General features: G+C 38.6%; 1 protein-coding gene across 1 annotated transcript; it reads left to right on the forward strand.

The window, feature by feature from the left end:
* Positions 1 to 7937: 7937 nt before the first annotated feature.
* Positions 7938 to 19306, forward strand: LOC113050896 (ral guanine nucleotide dissociation stimulator-like 1). The gene is made up of 16 exons (XM_026214333.1): positions 7938 to 8292; positions 11304 to 11593; positions 13531 to 13575; positions 13819 to 13988; positions 14071 to 14213; positions 14346 to 14594; positions 14882 to 14985; positions 15102 to 15186; positions 16205 to 16282; positions 16893 to 16979; positions 17092 to 17124; positions 17241 to 17362; positions 17545 to 17640; positions 17750 to 17885; positions 18440 to 18700; positions 19193 to 19306. The coding sequence occupies exons 1-16, from the start codon at positions 8269 to 8271 to the stop codon at positions 19199 to 19201; spliced, it is 1932 nt and encodes a 643-aa protein (XP_026070118.1). The 5' UTR covers positions 7938 to 8268; the 3' UTR covers positions 19202 to 19306.
* Positions 19307 to 19950: the final 644 nt, after the last annotated feature.

The following is a 19950-nucleotide window of genomic DNA, read 5'->3' on the forward strand; positions in this document are numbered from 1 at the left end:
TTTTACTGCTAATTAACGTACGACAGAGAACTCAGAAAAAGATTTTCCACACTGGGTGGAATAAACTGAACGGACAGCCCATTAGTTTGTCTAACTATCAGATTATAAGTGTGAGTTTGTGCATGCTAGTCAGCATGAAGAGATGGATGGATGAGGTGCAGTGACTTTGACCCCAGCCTCAGTCCATTCCTTGTGAAGTTCACTCAAATTCTTGAATCGATTTTGGTTGACAATCCTCCTAAGGCTGCAGTTCACTTAGTTGGTTGTGCATCTTTTTCTTCCACACTTTTTCCTTCCACTCAACATTCTGTTAACATGCTTGGATACAGCACTCTGTGAACAGCCAGCTTCTTTGGCAATGAATGTTTGTAGCTTACCCTCCTTGTGAAGGGTGTCAGTGATTGTCTTCTGGACAACTGTCAGATGAGCAGTCTTCACCATGATTGTGTAGCCTAGTGAACCAAACTGAGAGACCATTTTGAAGGATCAGGAAACCTTTGCCGGTGTTTTGAGTTGATTAGCGGATTGGCATGTCACCATATTCTAATTGGTTGAGATAGTGAATTGGTAGGATTTTGTTATATGTGAGCCAAAATCATCCACAGACTTAAACTACTTCAGTCTGTGTGCATTGAACTTATATAATACACGAGTTTCACAATTTGAGTTGAATTACTGAAATAAATGAACTTTAACAACTGCTGTGCCTGACTGGGCATCGTGTAGATGTGCAGATGGACGAGGAGCCTGGCGTTTGGCTCAGGAGCCTCCATCTGTTGGACCTTGAGGAACGCAGTGAGGTCAGTGCTGAGGAAGATCTGTTGACAACAGTTGCATTTATTCCTTTAGTATGCTATATAATGCAAAGCAGTTTAAAAATAAGCTGTATAAATTATAAAGATTCAGAGCTGACTATAATTGAGCTTAGACAGAACAACAGTAAATCTCAAAGAGATTTATCTCTTCTAATATTCTGATGTATATCTTATTATTGATATTATTGATCTTATTTATTGTAATATATATGAAAAATATCCCAGAGGTAATTCATGCATCCTATTTCCACAACCATTCAAACCTTTTTTTCTTTTTTATTTATTTTTTTATTTAAGAAATTAATACCTTTATTAAGCAAGAAATTGATAAAAAGTTACAGTGAAAACATTTATAATGTTACAAAAGATTCCTATATTGATCATCTTGATCAAATGTATTATGGTTTCCTCAAAAATAGTAAGCAGCACAACTGTTTTTAACACTGATGATAGAAAGAATTTATTATTTTATTTACACAAATTGAAATATAAGAATGATTTCTAAAGGATTTTCGTTCATAAAAAAAGTTATTTTAAATTGTAATAATATTTCACAATATTACGGTATTACTGTATTTTTATTAAATAAATGTCTTGAAAAACATTAATCATTCATTAAAACCTTACTGACCCAAAAATGTCATTTGAAATTAATGTATGTGGTCATAAATAAAACTAAATTGTATGTTAGCTATTTTACCTGGCAACTTTGTTGCATCAGTGAATTAGATTTAGTTTAATTTCTTAATTTAAAATGAAGTATAAGTGATGTTTGTTGAAGTGTGTGATGCATGTGACCTCGGCATTAGTAATGAGTGGTATTGTTAGTGGATATACATAAATACTTTTATCCTGATTGCTGTGGTCTCTCAATAAGAATTCAGTATTCAGTATGATGTAGCGTCTCTGTGAGCATGGGGTAAAAACTGTAAATCGAGGGTGTCAGACTCAGTTCCTGGAGGGCCACAGCCCTGCACAGTATAGATATAACCCTAATTAAACACATCTTGTCACGGTTTATGAATGCATTTTTTCCTGCTCGTCTCATGTTACGTCATGTTGATTGTTTCACCCAATTCCAACTGCCTATTTAATGCCATGTCTTTTGTCTCTTGTTTGTCAGATAGTTGTTTGAGGTCCTCTGTGCTACATGTCTGTTTCCCTCCTGCTCAGCATTCCTTCTCGTGTGTTCGTTCCTGTTCAGTGTTCTGTGGAGTACGTCATCATCACCAGGACCTTTCATCATCCCTCACCTAAGCACTCTACTCACCAACTCACCGACCTGTGCTGCCATCAAAGTCCCTGCGCCACCCACCATCAACTAAGCCTTACTCGTTGTTCTAATAAATATTGCTACTTGCATTTTGCTTCCTGTCATCTGTCCTGACAGAACGATCTGACCAACATGGAAGCAGCGAGTAACCCCTCTTTGTCGTTGGAAGAATTTCTCAGCGCCAGCTTTCAAACAATGGATTCCCAGAAAAGGAATCTCAACTACACAGGTTGCGCTGTCCACGCATCGGTGGTGCAGGTGTCTGAGCTCACCCAGCAGTTACAACTCCTGCGAGCTCCCACTGTGCCGCTCACGCCGCCCGTTCCCCCCACACCACCTGAAAGCCCATCCCAGCCAGAGCCACTCCTTCCTGTTCCAGAACCTTACTCTGGTGAGCCGAATTTCTGCAGAGCTATCCTAACACGATGGAGAAATATATTTCAGATTCTCTAGCTTCAGGGTTCATCTGCCCTTCCTCTTCCCCAGCGGGGGCGGGGTTCTTTTTTGTGGGGAAGAAAGACTGGTCTCTGCAACCTTGTATCGATTACCTGGGACTGAACAGCATCACGGTAAAGAATACTTATCCTTTGCCGTTGATGTCTTCAGCCTTTGTGAGGTTGCAGGGAGTATCAATCTTTACGAAATTTGACTTAAGTAATGCTTATCATTTGGTCCATATTAGGGAGGGGGATGAATGGAAGACTGCTTTTAACACCCCCAGGGGCACTTTGAATACTTGGTAATGCCCTTCGGTTTGTCCAACTCCCCAGCGGTCTTCCAGATGTTGCTAGAGAATGGGATTTTTGTCAAGGCGGAGAAATGCGCTTTTCATGCACAGTCTGTTCCTTTTCTGGGGTACATCGTGTCGACTGAGGGAATGCATATGGATCCTGAGAAGGTTAAGGCTGTAGTAGATTGGCCAAGTACAGATTCCCGAAAGGCCCCACAGAGGTTTCTGGTGTTCGCCAATTTCTACCGGCATTTTATTCGCAACTTCAGCCAACTAGCAGCACCTCTGACTGCCTTGACCTCCCCCAGAACTACGTTCAGATGGTCAGACACAGCCGAGGCTGCCCTTTGTTTTGGCTTGCTCTTGTCATCCAGGAGTTAACCGCTTTTTGGTCAAGCAACGATTCTGGTGGCCACTTATGGCTCGTGGTGTTCACAGTTTTGTTTTGGCTTGCTCGGTTTGTGCCACTGGTAAGAGTTCCAATCGACCCCCTAATGGGTTACTTCAACCGCTGCCAGTCCCTTCGAGACCCTGGTCCCATATCGCACTAGATTTTATTACCGCCCTCCCGCCATCCCAGGGCAAAACTGTAGTTTTGACCGTGGTGGACCGGTTCTTGAAGGCGGCCAACTTTATTTCCTTGCCCAAATTACCCTCAGCCAAGGAGACATCATTGATCGTCATAGATCACGTCTTTCACTTACATGGCCTCCCGACATATGTGGTTTCCGACAGGGGACCCCAGTTTGTGTCAAAATTTTGGCGAGAATTTTGTAGATTGTTGGGACCAACTGTAAGTCTCTCCTCAGGGTTTCATCCCCAGAGCAATGATCAAACCGAGAGAGCCAACCAAGATTTAGAAAGGGTGTTGCAATGTCTGGTCTCCAAGAATCCTTCCTCATGGAGCCAGCAACTGTTTATGGTGGAGTACACCCACAAAAGGTTACCTGTATCAGCAATGGGCCTATCTCCGTTCGAATGTAGCTTAGGATACCAGCTACCAATTTTTCCCAGTCTGGAATCTGAAGTCGCGGTCCCCTCCATTCGCGCCTTTGTCCAGAGGTGTCACCGCACATGGACTAGAGCCTGCGAGACTCTATTCCAAGTGGGGGCGCGCACCAAGGCTAAAGCCGACAGCCACCGGTCTAAGCCTCCCGTATACATCGTTGGTCAAAAAGTGTGGCTTTCTACCAAGAACATTCCTCTCCGTTCCGTTTCCAATAAGCTTGCTCCCAAATTCATTGTCCTGTTCACTGTCACCAAGATCATTAGTCCGGTGGCAGTCCACCTTAAACTTCCTCCAGCGTACAGGAGAATTCATCCCGCCTTTCATGTATCAAAGATAAAGTCTGTGTTTCATTCTCTGATTAATTCGCCACCAAGCCAATATGAAGAGGTGAAGGATCATAATAGACCGCTTTTGGAGCAAGGAATTATTAGTGAGAGCTGTAGTCCATATTCCTCACCTTTGGTTATTGTTATGAAAAAAAGTTAATTTAAAGACAAGAAAAGATGCATATCCACTACCTAGGATAGAGGAGTCACTTGATGCGCTTAACGGTGCCCAGTGGTTTTCAACCTTGGACCTCGCTAGTGGTTATAATCAAGTGGAGGTTGCTGAGAAGGACAGACAAAAGATTGCTTTTCGTATACCATTCGGTCTATATCAGTTTAATCGTATGCCTTTTGGGCTTTGCAACACACCCGGATCATTTCAGCGACTTATGGAGAGAATTTTAGGTGATCAGCACTTTCAGTCTTTGCTTCTCTATTTATATGATGTGGTTGTGTTCTCATCATCTTTTGAAGAACATCTTAATCGTCTTAGGTTAGTTCTTAAATGTTTGCTTTTTCAACACCAAGTTTCCTATTTAGGACATGTGATATCTGATGAGGGAGTAGCAACAGATCCTGAGAAAACCCGGGTAGTAGCCCAATGGCCACGACCAGGTACAGTAACAGAATTTAGATCTTTTTTGGGTTTTGCCGGATATTACAGGCGATTTGTCAAAAACAATTCTCAGCTGGCAGCACCCCTACATGCCCTTGCAGCATTGGCTACACCAAAGGCAGGTAAATCAAAGACCACAAGAGTGCCACTTGGTGAACTGTGGAGTTCTGAGTGTGAATCGGCTTTACAGGTATTAAAAGTGAAGCTAGTTAATGCCCCGGTACTTGGCTATGCAGATTTTACAAAGCCCTTCTATTTGGAAATTGATGCTAGCCATCATGGGTTGGGAGCAATATGGTCCCAAGAAAGGAAAGATGGAAGAAGACCGATTGCATATGCAAGTCATGGGTTAAGGCCATCCGAGCGGAACATGGAGAATTGCAGTGCCATGAAGCTAGAGCTGTTGTATTGAAATGGACAGTCACAAATAAGTTTTGTGACTATTTGTTTGGTCACAAATTTATAGTGTTTATGGATAATAATCCGTTGAGTCATCTGCAGACTGCCAAGTTTGGTGCCAATGAGAAGAGGTGGGTTTCAAGACCTGGCTAGATTTGATTTTGAAATTCATTATATGCCAGGGTGTCAAAATGGGGGGGGGGGGGGGTGAATGCATTGTCATGACAAACCCAGTTAATAGCTAAACCTGCATTTGGGGGGAGTGTTTTTAATCAAACTCCAGAGAAGGGTCATACAATGATGGTTAATGAGCAGACAACCAGATGTAGCTTCCCTGTGTTTTCACAGGCAGTTTGGGCAGCTCAACAGCAGGCCGACCCCATTATTGCAAGGTTTCGTGTGTATTGGAGTCAGAAAGTAAAACCTGGTAGATTAGCGAGGGCTAAAGAGGATGGTAAGGTCTTGGAACTTCTACGACAATGGTAGAAGTTGGTAGAGGATGAAGGAGTCTTGTATCGCCAATTTGTGGATCCTAAACAAGGCCAGATTAAACAGGTGTTCCAACCTCAGAGTCTGAAGGAGGAAGTTCTTTGTGGGTTACATGATGAACATGGGCATCAGGGTGTAGAACGTACTTTTAAGCTTGTCAGAGCTATATGTTATTGGCCAAGAATGTTTCAAGATATTGAATCTTATTGTAAGCAATGCGAGCGATGTATTGTGGCAAAAGCCCCAGTGCCAAAGTTAGTGACTGAAACAGGTAGTTTGTTAGCTAGAAGACCCTTTTAAGTGGTAGCTATGGATTTCACTGTTCTAGATCCTTCTAGTGATGGTAAGGAGAATGTCTTGATTTTCACTGATGTGTTTTCAAAATTTGTGGTTGTGGTACCTACCCGGGACCAAAAGGCAGTGACCGTGACAAAATCCCTTGTTAGGGAGTGGATTCACAAGTATGCCCCAACGAATTCATTCGGATCAGGGGAGATATTTTGAGGCAGATGTTGTCCGAAACTTGTGTAAAATGTATGGGATTAAGCATAGTCAAACTACCCCCTATCATCCGCAGGGCAATGGTCAATGAGAGAGGTTCAATCGAACCCTGCATAATTTGTTAAGAACTCTCTCACCATTGAAGAAAAGATGGGTTTAATATTTACCAGAGGTAGTTTTTTCTTCTAATACAACAGAACATGCAAGTACTGATTATAGCCCATATTTTTTGGTTTTTGGACAGTCGCCAAAGTTACCAGTTTACATTTTGTTTGGGGTAAGCCAGTCAGATTTTATAGAGACGGTTGATGAGTGGGTGGTGGGGCATCAGGAGAGATTTAAAGAGGCTTATCAAAAAGCAAGGGGACAGATGGAACATGCTGCTGAAGTTAGGAAGAGATATATTGGTCCTCCTCCACTACAGAGTTCTTTGCAGGTGGGTCAATTGGTTTATCGTAGGAACCACTATTTTTTAGGAAGGCATAAGATTCAGTTAGGGAAGAGGCCCCTTGCTGAGGGAGGGAAATCAATCAGAACCAGAGTTATGTAGTGAATCAGATGTTGATTCAGTGGATCAAGTTGGTTCAGAAGAATCTTGAATGTTTGAAGTCACTCAAGTACCTCCAGTTCAATTGCGGCGGTCTAATAGACCAACAGCATGGAGGCATTCTAACCCATTTAATCTACCCAGATCTGTTGTCTCTAATGGAGAAGATAGTGGAGTTTTAGAGTAGACCATATAAAGGACACTGGGCTTTTGACATCATATGGAAAAGTGTGGGGATTGTAATTTTTTTAAGTAGGTGGTTAATAAATGAAATTATAAGATCATTGGGACAATGATCAGTGGTGGGAGCGGTGAATGTAATGGCTACAAACACTTTAGTATTTATGGTAGTCCTGTTTGGTAGGGTGAGTACGGTAGTTTCTAGCCCAAATGTCCTTTATGAATGGAATTGCATTAACCTTGGAGTAATGGCAGGTGCAGGCTGATTGCCATATGGGTGGTGGTGATTTTTTTCTTGGAGACTGCAATGATGGTTTGTGCCAGTTTTGGAAAACAGTTGTCGTAGCTGTTGTTAGATATATGACAATTTTGGATGTAGGACTTTTTAACAGTGTGATATGTTGTAAAATCATTTGCATTTAAATGTTTTTTGCAGATGGCAATGATGGTTTGTGCAGAGTTGGAAAACTCTTGTCTAGCTGGTACTATATGTGATGTATATGGTCGAAGTGTATGTTTGTTTTATATTGTGCTGTATTGGAATGTGTATTCATGTTGATGTATGGTGTTTTTAAAAAATGTTTTTGAAATGTTTTAGCACAATAAGGATGGTGTCTTTCTGGCTCTGTGTTAGGAGCTGGCCTGTGTCACTGTTTTGAATTACTGTTTTTGTCTGGTGTAAAGTATTGCACATTTACACCCTTATTGTTGAACCCTTATGGTATCAACTGGCTTCCAGCCAAGCCTATTTGTTTTTTAGAACATTTTACAAGTTGTTAATAAATTTTGGTTACTTGGATGATTTGATTGGAAAAATTTATTGTTTGACATTGATAGGCTTTACATTATGAATCCTACTACAACTAAGGTTTAGGTCATGAATATTAATTTAGCAATGCGAAATTACTTGGTAAACTACCTGAGGCGTTCGCAACGTAAATAATATTAATAAATCAAGCAAACTTTCTAATTAATATTAATGAGCGCATCCTGTACGTCATACTAGACATAATTGTCCAACCCACTGCAGTTTAAAGCGCTTGACAGTTGCGCTGTGCTGTATAGACATAACCGTAAACATAATCATTTTCTTAGGTCACGGATTTCATTTTCCTTTGAAGCATAATATATTTGATGACAATTATGGTAGTACTGTATGAGACGTTTAGTAAGCTGACTTTATCTTCTTTGGAGTTCTTAATTAAACTTCACTTTGCAAAGCTATTTCCACCAGCTCGCTAGACGTGATAGTCAAGCTTAACTCTAGCTGACTACGATATACATTTTACGTTGTTTTTTGTTTTGTTTGTTTGCTGCGCTAAAGGAAAGTCGAACCGCTTACACTGCTTGATCATACAGCTGAAGAAATAAATAACTGAAAACATGGCAAAATGGGAGTTCACAATGGTAAGTCGCTTACTTGTTTAAGGCTGTTTTCATCAATGACTTGAACAATTATTAAACAATTCTGTTTAATATTAGTTTAAAAAGTTGAATGACTAGAGAGCATGTAACTTTGTATCATCAGATCTGGAAGCGAGATTTTTTTGTTGCAGTGTGTCTCGCGCCGCACTAGTGTTTCTCTTCACTTTAATGATAGAGAAAATACATTAGCCTATATCCTGTTCTTTCTTTTCCGGACATCTCATACTGTCATAAAGCTCAATGTTTTTACAATTCGACGTGTGGTGGCTTTAGGAAAGCGTTTGTGTCATATGTCCTGACTCCTGCGTGCTCAGGGTAGGGTGCGGTGCGCTTCAGTTTTCCCTCAGGAGTCTCACAATAAAAACGATTTTGTGTTTGTTCAGAGAACCACCTGGAGATTGAATATGTTTACAGTGTCCCGTTTCACAGCTGACCTGTCATAGTTTCAGCTTTCCCTTCCCCCATATTACCCTGTGTTTGGTTCCATGGCACAGTTTTGGCTTGGAACGCTCTGTTTTGCTTGACTGGAGTTTCTAGGAAGAATGCCCTTGTGATTTTCGCAGCAACTGATTTGTTAGAGGAAAAGACTGTCCTTGGTTTACTTGGAAGCGCAATCCTTTCCAAATGGTGTGGTTTGCATATTATGTAGCCTAAATTCTGTGATATCCATTGAGCTTTTAGAAGAGAGCAGTGATTCTTGAGGCTTAGAACAAAACAGTGCACATCAGTGATTGACAGATTACATATTTTACATGTCACACGTGTATTTATTTAATATTCTTAATTTAAAAAAGTGTTGGAATTGAGGTAAAGGAAAAATATCGTTTTATTTATATTATAAGTGTTTGTATAATAATACAAAATACTTTTTTCTGAGTTAATATAAGTTAATATAATGGAGTATTCAAAAGTTTGGAGTCAGTGAGTTTTTGTTATGTTTAAAGATGTTTTTTGTACTCAAGGATCAAGAATTCAGTACACTGCAATGTGGTTAAATGTTATTACAGTTTATAACAACTGCTGTATATTCTAATACTGTATATTTTAAATAGTACATTATTCCTGTGATGCAAAGCTGAATTTTCAGCATTATTAATCCAGTTTACAGTGCCACATGGTCCTTCAGAAAGCATTCTAATATGCTGTTTTGGTGCCCAATAAATATTTATTATTATCAATCCTGTAATTGTGTTATTTAATATTTGGAGTGTCTATTTACACTAAGTACAAATAGCCCACCTTGTTGATAGAGGTTATATACAGCTTCGCCCACCAACGTGGGATTCGGCTGGTCAAAATTACAAAAAAAGTTAACAAACATCATCTTCAGTGGTGCAGTGGTCTCATTTTGACGCGATCGACCAGAGTTTGAATCCGCCTTTAGGCGAACTTTTTCTCCCTTTTCAAATTTCAAATCACATCAGAAAAGCATTTATTTTCAATTACATTTTTTTTTTTTTTAAGTACCGGGTAGGGTTAGGATAGGTGTAGGGTGGGCTTTATTGTCCCAATAAGGTGGCATTCATTCAATAATTTGAATTAAAATTACAATTTACACTCAATAAGTTATTGTTGCATACTGTTTTATAATGCACTTCAATACTGAGGTGCAGATAGTTGCCACTATGTGCAAAAAGTTGTATAAATAGCAGAAAATCCTGTTATTTTAACATAGTGTAAATAGAATCTATAGCTGTTTCCACTTAGTATAAATATCATATCATTAAAACATGCTGCTATTTGTACTTAGTGTAAATAGCCTCTATCACTATTTACACACATACACACACAAAAACAGACCTCAAGTTTCTGAATCGTTATTTGAAACTTTATTTATATATATATATATATATATATATATATATATATATATATATATATATATATATATTTTTTTTTTTTTTTTTTTTTTTTTTATGTGAATTATTACGTTATGTTATGAGGAATGGTGATTTTATAACTATTTATGTTTTCTTAGTTTAAAAACAATCAAGTAAACTTTATTTTAAAACATTCTAGGACATCCCGTGTTCAAGAATCAGTAATAGATGACACTATTATGCTAAAATGCCCTCAAGCTACTTGTTATGAGCTGAGATCTAATATTGGTCATATCTGAATAAGTCAACAACAGCTCAACAACACGACTGGGTTTTCCCTGATAGAGAAAAGACTGGACTTAATTTACTCCAGTGTGTTACACAGTCTGTCTTTGTTTAAAATCATCAGGGGTTTTTTTATTCGCCCACAGCTGTTATTCATTGTGGGTATGATATTTGCTATGCAAATAATCATGGCTTCATTTTACCACCAAAGAGGATTTTTGTAAATTAAGTACTGAGTATTTTTGGTGTCAGCTAGTTACTGTTTTCCACCATGAAAGACCTTAAATTATTTATATTCTTTCCTTAAAATGAAAATTAAAAGTCGTCTTGTGTGGGAATTATTAAATAGCGGCGTTATTATTTTTTGGACTGTAAAAATGTTTGGAGTATTTGCGTATAACATGATTTGAACTCTGTATTGTAGATGATTTTGTTGAAAAAGCAAGAAAGTAAATGTTATGTACAATGTATTGTCTTCTTAAGCCAATGGAGATAAATGTATTCACTCCTCCTAAATTATAATTTGGATAACAATTTGCCTGTATTTTGCAAAGAACTCCTGTTTTGTATATTTCTTCCTGGACAAGCGAAATGTTAGGTCAGTGCATTGCAGGTATTGTTGTTGTTGTTTTTTTGGAAGTGAATACTTCCAGAAAGGTTCAGTGGAGTTCACTGCAGAAGCCAGATCCACTGCAAGTCCACTGCCTTTCTGCAATTTATGTTTTTCTAAAATCTCTGCGGTAAAATCAGCACTGCAAAATAGAATTTTTATGGCACTGTGCTGCAATAGGCATCACATCAAGCTTTACAGTAGGTTAAATATGTGCATATTTTTCCATTAGTCAGCTCCAGATTCAGCATGCATAGCCTGATGATGTATTTGTCTAGGACCCGGTGCAGGAGTGGGGAGAGGAGGTGGAAGACAGTGCCATTTATGGGGTCACTCTTCACCGAGAACCCATCCAGCCTCCACCTGATGCCGCTGAGAGCTCTTCTGCCTTCAGCTTCATGCAGTATCGCACACTGAAGGTCCGCAGGCTTAAAGCAGCCAGTCTGGAGCGTCTTGTCACAGAATTGGTGAACCCGGAGTGCCCTGACCCAGACTACATGCAAATCTTTCTCTCCACCTACAGAGCCTTTACCTGCACAAATGCTCTCATAGAGCTCCTGTTTCAAAGGTTAGCACATATGCTCAGTTGGTGTTTATTTAATTGCTGTCTCAGAGGGTTATAGGGACATTGTTAGATTTAGTTATGTTTTAAAGTAAACTATTACTTGTATTCAGCAAGTATGCAGAAAATTGATCAAAAGTGTCAGTAAAGACATTTCTAATGTTACAAAAGATTTCTAGCTAATAAAAAAAGAGTATAAGTCTACCAAAAAAAACAATAACAATTTAATTGTTTACGCTTCTGTTTTCATTAAAGGGGGGGGGGGGGTGAAATGCTCGTTTTCACTCAATATCCTGTTAATTTTGAGTACCTATAGAGTAGTACTGCATCCTTCATAACTCCAAAAAGTCTTTAGTTTTATTATATTCATAAGAGAAAGATAGTCTGTACCGATTCTTCCCGGAAAAAAATGACCGGCTGGAGGCGTGACATGTGGGGGGCGGAGCTAAAGAATCACGAACGGCAGTAGGTTTTTGCGTTGAGAGCATGTGGAAGCTGTGACATTACCGTGAGGGAAAAACCATCATCCAAAACAAACCATGGCTAACAGTCAGATTCAGCCGTTTATTTATGACCCAGAATCAGATCCCGAGGCTGAAACCGAACGAAAGCAGCTGCAGCAGCAACGACTCGCTCCGAGCGGGGCTCGAACCCTGGTCTCGAACCCGGGTCTCCGATGGGAGGCGGACGCACTAACAAGGAGGCAGAGATATTTTAAGCAGTTTTACTCACCGTCTGCGGTTCCAACACACGATCGTGACCCTTTTTCGTTGGGATTGCATCATCCTTCAGAAATAAACGATACGCAAATCCGTCGTCAAACTGGGCCTTGTTTGTAAAACAAGCATTTTCGAAATGCAGGGAACAAACACAAACACTTGCACAACTCTGTTGATGCTCTGTAAAAATAAACTCCATCCACTGGTCCCTTAATGCTGTTTTTCTTTTGGTAATCTGTGCAGGGTTGTCTTGCCCTGGCAACCAAAAACACACTCCTTTTGTGACATTTCGCGACGCTCTCGCTCTGATCAGTGAAGTCTGTTGTGCTCTCAGTGCTGTGCTATACGGGAGCGTGCGCTCTTCCGGCAGAAGTGCGTCAGGACCCATATGAGGAAATTCCGCTCCATCTAACGTCACACAGAGCCATACTCGAAAAAAACTTTCAGAAACTTGTGACAAACCGGAAGGAGTATTTTTGGAACAGAAATACTCCTTCAAACGTACAACTTAATTTTTGAAACTTTGTCCATGTTTAGCATGGGAATCCAACTCTTTAACAGTGTAAAAAACTCAGTATGAATGAAATAGCATTTCACCCCCCTTTTAAGTTTACATCAGCTTGGGCTATCATGCTTCAATAAGAACCAAAAAGTATACCTCTGAATATAATGTTTCCATAAAATTCCATCATACCTTCATTTGGTGATATACCACAAACATGTGCCTTATCTGTTGGTGAAAGGAATAAAAATGACACATTGTGTCATGTCTTAGCACATTACACATGATGCTATGTACATTGCAGGCCTGTTTCCTTTGGAGGTACCTTCGTAAAGTCATTGATTTCCATTTCAGACACAGCTATCTCACATGTATTTAAATATGAGGAGAGCCCAAGTTTCTAAATTCAGTATGAGGCAGAGTATATCCCAGTGAAATCTCTTATTCCTATGGAATTATGTGCATTATCATATTATGCAAATCGGTGAGGCAGTGGAATGGAGGAGAACACCACCCACTGTATAACAGGTTTCACTTGACTTGTCTCACGCCACAGGAGCTTTTGGTGAGAGGCCATTGTGTTTTGTTTAAGCATAAATAAAGTTAATAGGCCTCGAAAGATCACTTGTTACACATTTGTGTCAGAAATTGTTACAATGTTCATAAGAAGTTTTAGGAATGCTTTGAATATTCAATGAAGACTTATATGTTTGTCTCTGTAGAGAGGACCTCGTCACCAATCTGGACAACAGTGTCTGTTTAAGGAGGTGAGCTGAATTCACATGTTTAGGAATGTCCTGGAATATGTGATTCTGATTGGTCAGTTGTCATATTCTGTGGTCAAATATTGTTTTATAATGAACTTTAAATTGAAACTGGTTGTCCAGTGCAATCGTTATCTATTATTAGTAAAGTGAAACTGGTTATTCATCTTGATTATTCATTCTAATTCCAAGAGCTTCAATAATTACTACAAAACAATGCGCGTCTGTGTGTGTGTGTGTGTGCAGTTCTCTGCCCTGTCTGATCCGGCTGTGGTTAGACGAGTATCAAGAAGACCTTCGGGACTCTCCAGATCACCAGGCTCTTCGGCTGCTCTGTGTTCATCTGCGTCATCGCCTTTGTTTCAGACGTCTGGTTCATCAAGCCGATGCTCTTCTCAGAAAATTTCAGACTGAAGGCAAGTCTTAAAATATGGCTAATTTAGCTTTAATGCACACACACCAAAAGACAACGATGCTAAATAACAGACGAACACACAGGTACATCAGCAGAAGCCAGCACAGCTGCTGTAGAGAATCAGGAAACTGAGGACACCGAGGACAGACAGGACATAGAAGAGACGAGGGATGTACTGGGCTTCCCTGCACAAGACATTGCTGAGCAGCTCACGCTATTAGATGCTGTAGGTGTCAAGATTGAAATACTGAAGCTGGTTTTTATTTATTTGGCTTTTACTGATGTAAATTAAATTAAATTTTTTATTTAATTTATTTTAATTTAATTTTTTACTAATGTGCTTTCATTACTTTGTCAGGACCTCTTTGTCAAAGTGGTTCCATTTCACTGCCTCGGCTGTATTTGGTCCCAAAGGGACAAGAAAGAGAATCGTAATCTTGCACCCACGGTTCGTGCCACCATTGGCCAGTTTAATGCCGTCACTAACTGTGTTATCAGCTCTCTGCTGTGCCCTCCTTCCACATCCCCTCACAGTTCCCCATCCTGCACCCGCAGTGGCCCTACACACAGGGCAAAGGTTATTGAGAAGTGGATCTCTGTAGCTCAGGTGTGTATAAGGCCCGAAACATACTATAAGCAAGTATGTGAATACTAATTTGATTCTGAGCAAATTAAGATAATAAAAATAAGTTTATGTCTAACTACTTAATCAGTTTTAATGGCACAGATGTTTAAAGAGGTCCGTATCACTTTGTGTTGGTACATATTTGATCCAGTGTAAATTTGTGAAGTTAATATTTTCTTTGCTCTTCTTAAGCCCAAGGCATAATGTTTTTTTTTTATTATTATTATTTATGCTGATTTGTTTTTTTATATTTATTATTTGGATTACAGGAGTGCCATCAGTTGAGAAACTTCTCCTCTCTGAGAGCCATCTTGTCTGCTCTTCAGTCCAATGCCGTTTACCGGCTGAAGAAAACCTGGGCAGCAGTCAGCAGGTAGTGTTTTCTGACATGAAAAAGTTTGCTAAACCTGTAGTGCAGTGATAAGTCCACAGATTAAATTTGCACAACACATGGTATTAAATTTAAATGGATAATATATGTAATTTCAGGGAGAGTATGGCTGCCTTCGATCTCCTGTGCGACACATTTCCTGATGAGAACTGTGTGCTGGTCAATCGAGAGATCCTTGTAGAAGTATGTTTCACAGATTTGCCTGCATGTTTTAAACCTGCTGTCTAAAATTTGACATGTACACTTTTTATTCAATTTTGGGTCAGTAAGAGTTTTTAATGTTTTTGATAGAAGTCTCTTATGCTCACTATAAGGTTGCATTTATGTAATCAAAAAATACAGTAGGATTGGGAAATATTATTACAATTCATAATGTTGTTGATTTGAATATATTTCAAAATGTAATTTAGTAAATGTTATAATGCAATGATATTTTATTCACGATTCTTTGCTTTAATATAGAAAAGCATTTATCTGAAATAGAAACAATGCAACTTTGTAACATTATAAATGTCTTTACTATCACTTTTGATCCAGTTAAGACTTCCTTGCTGAATAAAAGTATTTTTCTTTAAAACAGAATCCATCAATATCTAGCACTTTGTTCTGCAATGTGCAGACAGATGCCTCTGTTAACACTTTTACGTTGTGTGTAAAAGCTGAAAGCAGTGTTGAATCTCTGATATGATCATTACATCATTTCATCCCATGGCTGCTTTAATGTCCTTTTTACGATCTTAAAAGACACTGCCAGGCAACATTCAATATTTTCCACACCCTATTTCACTTTAGCTCACATACAAAGAGTAAATCAGTAGGGCTGAGGTTAAAAAATGAATCATCTTGTTGGCAAGGAAACCAGTATAGAGGCACAACACTCACAACAATATTCTGCAGTGTTTAGTATCCAGTGTACAACAACTAAACATCATTGTTTGTATCTGTGCTGGCTCATAATAGTCTCTCTCACTCCTTTTTTTTTTTACCTCAATCTGTATCATGATCTGTTAAGTAATTGTTATTATCTTTAATTGTTTAAAGATTGTTTTTTTCTTAAGTGGTTTATGTAAATGCTTCTTTAGGCATGTTGTTTCAGTGTATCTAATACTCTGTATTCAATCATATGTTTATCTAAATCAGTTTCACTGTTTGCATTTTAGTATGCCAAATGTCATGTTATCTATTTTTGGGATTGATTCAGGAAGGAAACCAGGCAGCAGATGTAGACACTCACACCGCTTCTAAGTCTCCCAGACTCAGTCCTACATCCAAGCACGTGGTAAGATTCACTAGTATTTTTCATGATAGCAAGGCCTTGCTAAAAGTAGTACGTTTGTCTTAAGGCTGTTGTCATAAGTTGGTTTTAAAAATATTATTAAGCTGTTGTTTCTGAATATAACTGCCCTTTTTGGGAAGTATGCATCTTGCACAGGCTCATTTGCTTGCTGGTCTAGATTGACTCTAGTAATTTAATTTTCCATATGGAAATCTGTCTAAATCTGAATCTGCTTGCTCATTTATTAAAAGACCCAAAAGGGTATTACCATAATGCTAAATGACACAGTATGACAGAGTTGCTTGTATCACCAGTAAAGATGCGTCAACACAATGTTCCTCTAACTGAGATATTTCTGCTCAGCCTAAATCACTTTAAGCTTTTTTTGGAAAAGATGTGTGTACTTAAAAGAGGAAGCTTTTAACTGAAGTATGTGTGTGGATTCTGTGTTTGCTGAAATATATTTCTGTTCAGAAGTCAGTAAAAACATTTTTAAAGAAATAAATACGTTACTTTACGCTAAATACTAACATATGAGACGAAACATTCATAAATCTTGACCGACCCCAAACTGTTACAGTATTTTTGCCTGACAAGTTTGTTTTTCTGACAGACCCCCTCCAGTGGTGAGGTGCCGTACCTGGGCACTTATCTGACCGTTCTCACCATGTTGGACACAGCACTAAGTGATAATGTAGAGGTTAGATTTTATTTTTTACCTTAATTCATGTCCTATATATAATAGTTTTTTTTTAGTTCCCACATTGACGTTTCTTTGTTTAAATGATAAACTCTCTTCTTTGTGCTCACAGGGCGGTCTCATCAACTTTGAGAAGCGCAGAAAAGTAAGTACAATCACTGTAGCCTTTATATTGTTTCAATGAAAGGAAGCTCACTAGGATTTATACCAAATGCTAGTGTGTCAAGAGTGCTGATGTGTGTTTCTCCATTCTGCGTTCAGGAGTTTGAGATTCTGTCTCAGATCAGGCAGATGCAAGCGTCATGTGCTCAGTACAATCTCCAATCACATCCTCGCATCATTTCCTGGATCAGCAGCAGCATACCTCTGTCTGATCAGAAGAGGTGAGGCTCCTCTTGCACTTTTTGAAGATTATATTCGGTTGGATCAATTTCCTGCTTACAATGTTGGTTGAGATGAAAAGAAATGACTTTGAATTCATGGCAGTAGTACTTTGGGTACTTCAGAAGATCGGCATCTCAGATATTAAGATACCAACTGATATTTTTTCTGTCTTCCTCATTAGCTATGAGTTGTCAAGAGATCTGGAGCCACCAGTTGACCCTTGTCCCAGCTCTCCCAACCCCTGGAGCCACCGGCTCATCACCAAGAAACTGACCTCGTGAGTGTTGTTTTGAGATGCTGTTTTGACTCATTTTGTGGTCCCAGACTATTCTAATAGCATTTTGCTTGTTTTTCTGTGACATATGTTTCTGCTCTGCTCACTGCAGATTGCTGTCTGGCAGTGAGAACGTCTCAAAGAAGACTTTTGCTGATCAGATCAGTGTATCATCCTCTGGCTCCAGTGGCTCAGAGATGGAAGATCTCAGCAGCCCCAACCTCTCACCACTTAGATACAAAGTACAGGTAACAAAACTTTTTTGTTATTTACTACTTCATATAATATTATATGCTACAACATGTTGCTCTTTTAAGGTTAGGCTGACCATCGAATAAAGTATTTATTCAAATTAATTATGATATGTTGAATCCATCAGCAGAACATAATGACATATATTTGCTGAGAAATTCATATCTGCATTGGCCGATAAGTTTTCATTTGTTTGTGACTTGTTTGTTTGTCTTAACCGTGCAGCCACAACGTAGTTCATGTTTGCACTATCAACACAGAGCTTCAGTTATGTTGTCAGAACACAGTGTATTAAATAACAATTCCACCTGTTTATGACGTTTTATATTCCATACATCATTTACCAAAGTATTTATCGTTTGCAATCTGTGTTGCTGAACACCTATTAAAATAAATATACTTAAGAAAGATTAAGCTATCTGATACACTTCATATGGTCAGTTGCCACTTAAATTATATTTGAAAAACCTGTGCTATGCTCATAACAGACTTCTCACAGATAATTAGGTTTGTCAAGGTAAATAGTCTTTTTCCATTCCTTCATTCACAGTCACCATCTGTATCGTGTCAGGACACCTCAGTAGACACGCCCACCTCCTCCCTGACTCCGCCCAGCTCTTTTCAAAGCTGCGTACAGCCGGATCTGTCTGCCCTGAACCCCGACAGCCCCTCCCCTTCTTCATCTGCATCATCTTCATCATCCTCTCCTTCTCTCAAACATCCCATGTACAACAAGCAGGTTGCTGATTCTTGTATCGTCAGAGTCAGTGTGGAACTTGGCAACAACGGAAACGTTTATAAAAGTATTTTGGTAAGTTGGCTTAAATATTTGGTGTTCGTGCTTGATTCTGTGTATGACCTGATTTCAAGTGTTATTTTAGTATAATTTATATACTATTCAATTTTTCATTAGTATTTTAAATTAGCTATTATTTTTGTTATTTTGTTATGCCTTTGAAATTTGTATTAGTTTTTAATATATATAATATATAAGTATTAGTAATTTTAATACTTCAACTTCACTTTATTTCACTTAATTAGTAACAATTTTCATTTGTTTTTTATAAGTTATATATATATACTGTGTATAAATTGTAATTTTTTTATTTAGCTTTATTTAAATGAACAACATATTTATGTATTTATTTAATGATAATACTCATTTTAGATGTTTAGGTGTAAGCACAAAGTTTTTATTATCATGAGATAAATAAGTTCAGTGTGTCAAAGTTTTTGACTTAAGTATCGCATATGCTTTTAAAACTAATGTATTAAGCATGGTCACTGTCATTTTTTTTATCAGAGTTGCTGATCCCAGACAAAGCCAACGTGTTCTATGCCATGTGTACCACTGCCAACTTTGACTTTGTGCTTCGCCAGCGGCACAAAAATCTCTGCAGAGCTCCTGGATCATCCTGGAGTCCTGGAGCAGTTCTGAGGTCCCGCAAGTAACAGCACCGTGATGACCACTCACAACATGGTGGCATAATACAGAAAAACTTGTTTTAAAAGTCAACAAAGACTATATAACCACATGGACATCTGTGATGTGCTGGTGACTATTGGATGTCGAAGCTCTGATAAATATAAAAACAGCCTGATGGATGTATCATTGAGCTCCGAAACACACTGGAGTCATCATTTCTGACATCATCTCATCCAGTAATGTGCCACTGACTAATAGCAAGGAAACCATAGCGGAGGAAGAATGCCTCAGAGGTTTTGAAATGAAGACCTAGGGAAGTTGCAATAAATGGCCACATCTACTGCCAATTCATTCAGAGGTTTTGCTTTGAAAGAAGAGGTCACACACGTGATATACCTGAGTTTTACTGAGGAACATTTGTTTGTATTTGAATGAACACATTTGTTTAAAATATGACCTACAAATACAAGTTTATATGTAGCTAATATTCAGTGATAGGTAAAAAGTGAATTTAGTTTTAATATTTAAAAAAAGTTCACATTATTTTAATTGCAACATGTAATGTTTTGATGCATTTTAGTTGGAGTATTTAATTTAACTTGTATGTGCACATTTATCTTGTGTAGTTGTTTTTT

The sequence above is a fragment of the Carassius auratus genome, chromosome 31 (genome assembly GCF_003368295.1).
Source record: "Carassius auratus strain Wakin chromosome 31, ASM336829v1, whole genome shotgun sequence".
Lineage (NCBI taxonomy): Eukaryota > Metazoa > Chordata > Actinopteri > Cypriniformes > Cyprinidae > Carassius > Carassius auratus.

Bases quoted from the DNA above. Each gene is read 5' to 3' on its own strand.
- LOC113050896 (XM_026214333.1), top strand. From the start codon at position 8,269: ATGGCAAAATGGGAGTTCACAATG. The intron at 8,293-11,303 runs GTAAGTCGCTTA...GTATTTGTCTAG, and splicing joins CAAAATGGGAGTTCACAATG to GACCCGGTGCAGGAGTGGGG. The intron at 17,125-17,240 runs GTAAGTACAATC...TTCTGCGTTCAG, and splicing joins ACTTTGAGAAGCGCAGAAAA to GAGTTTGAGATTCTGTCTCA.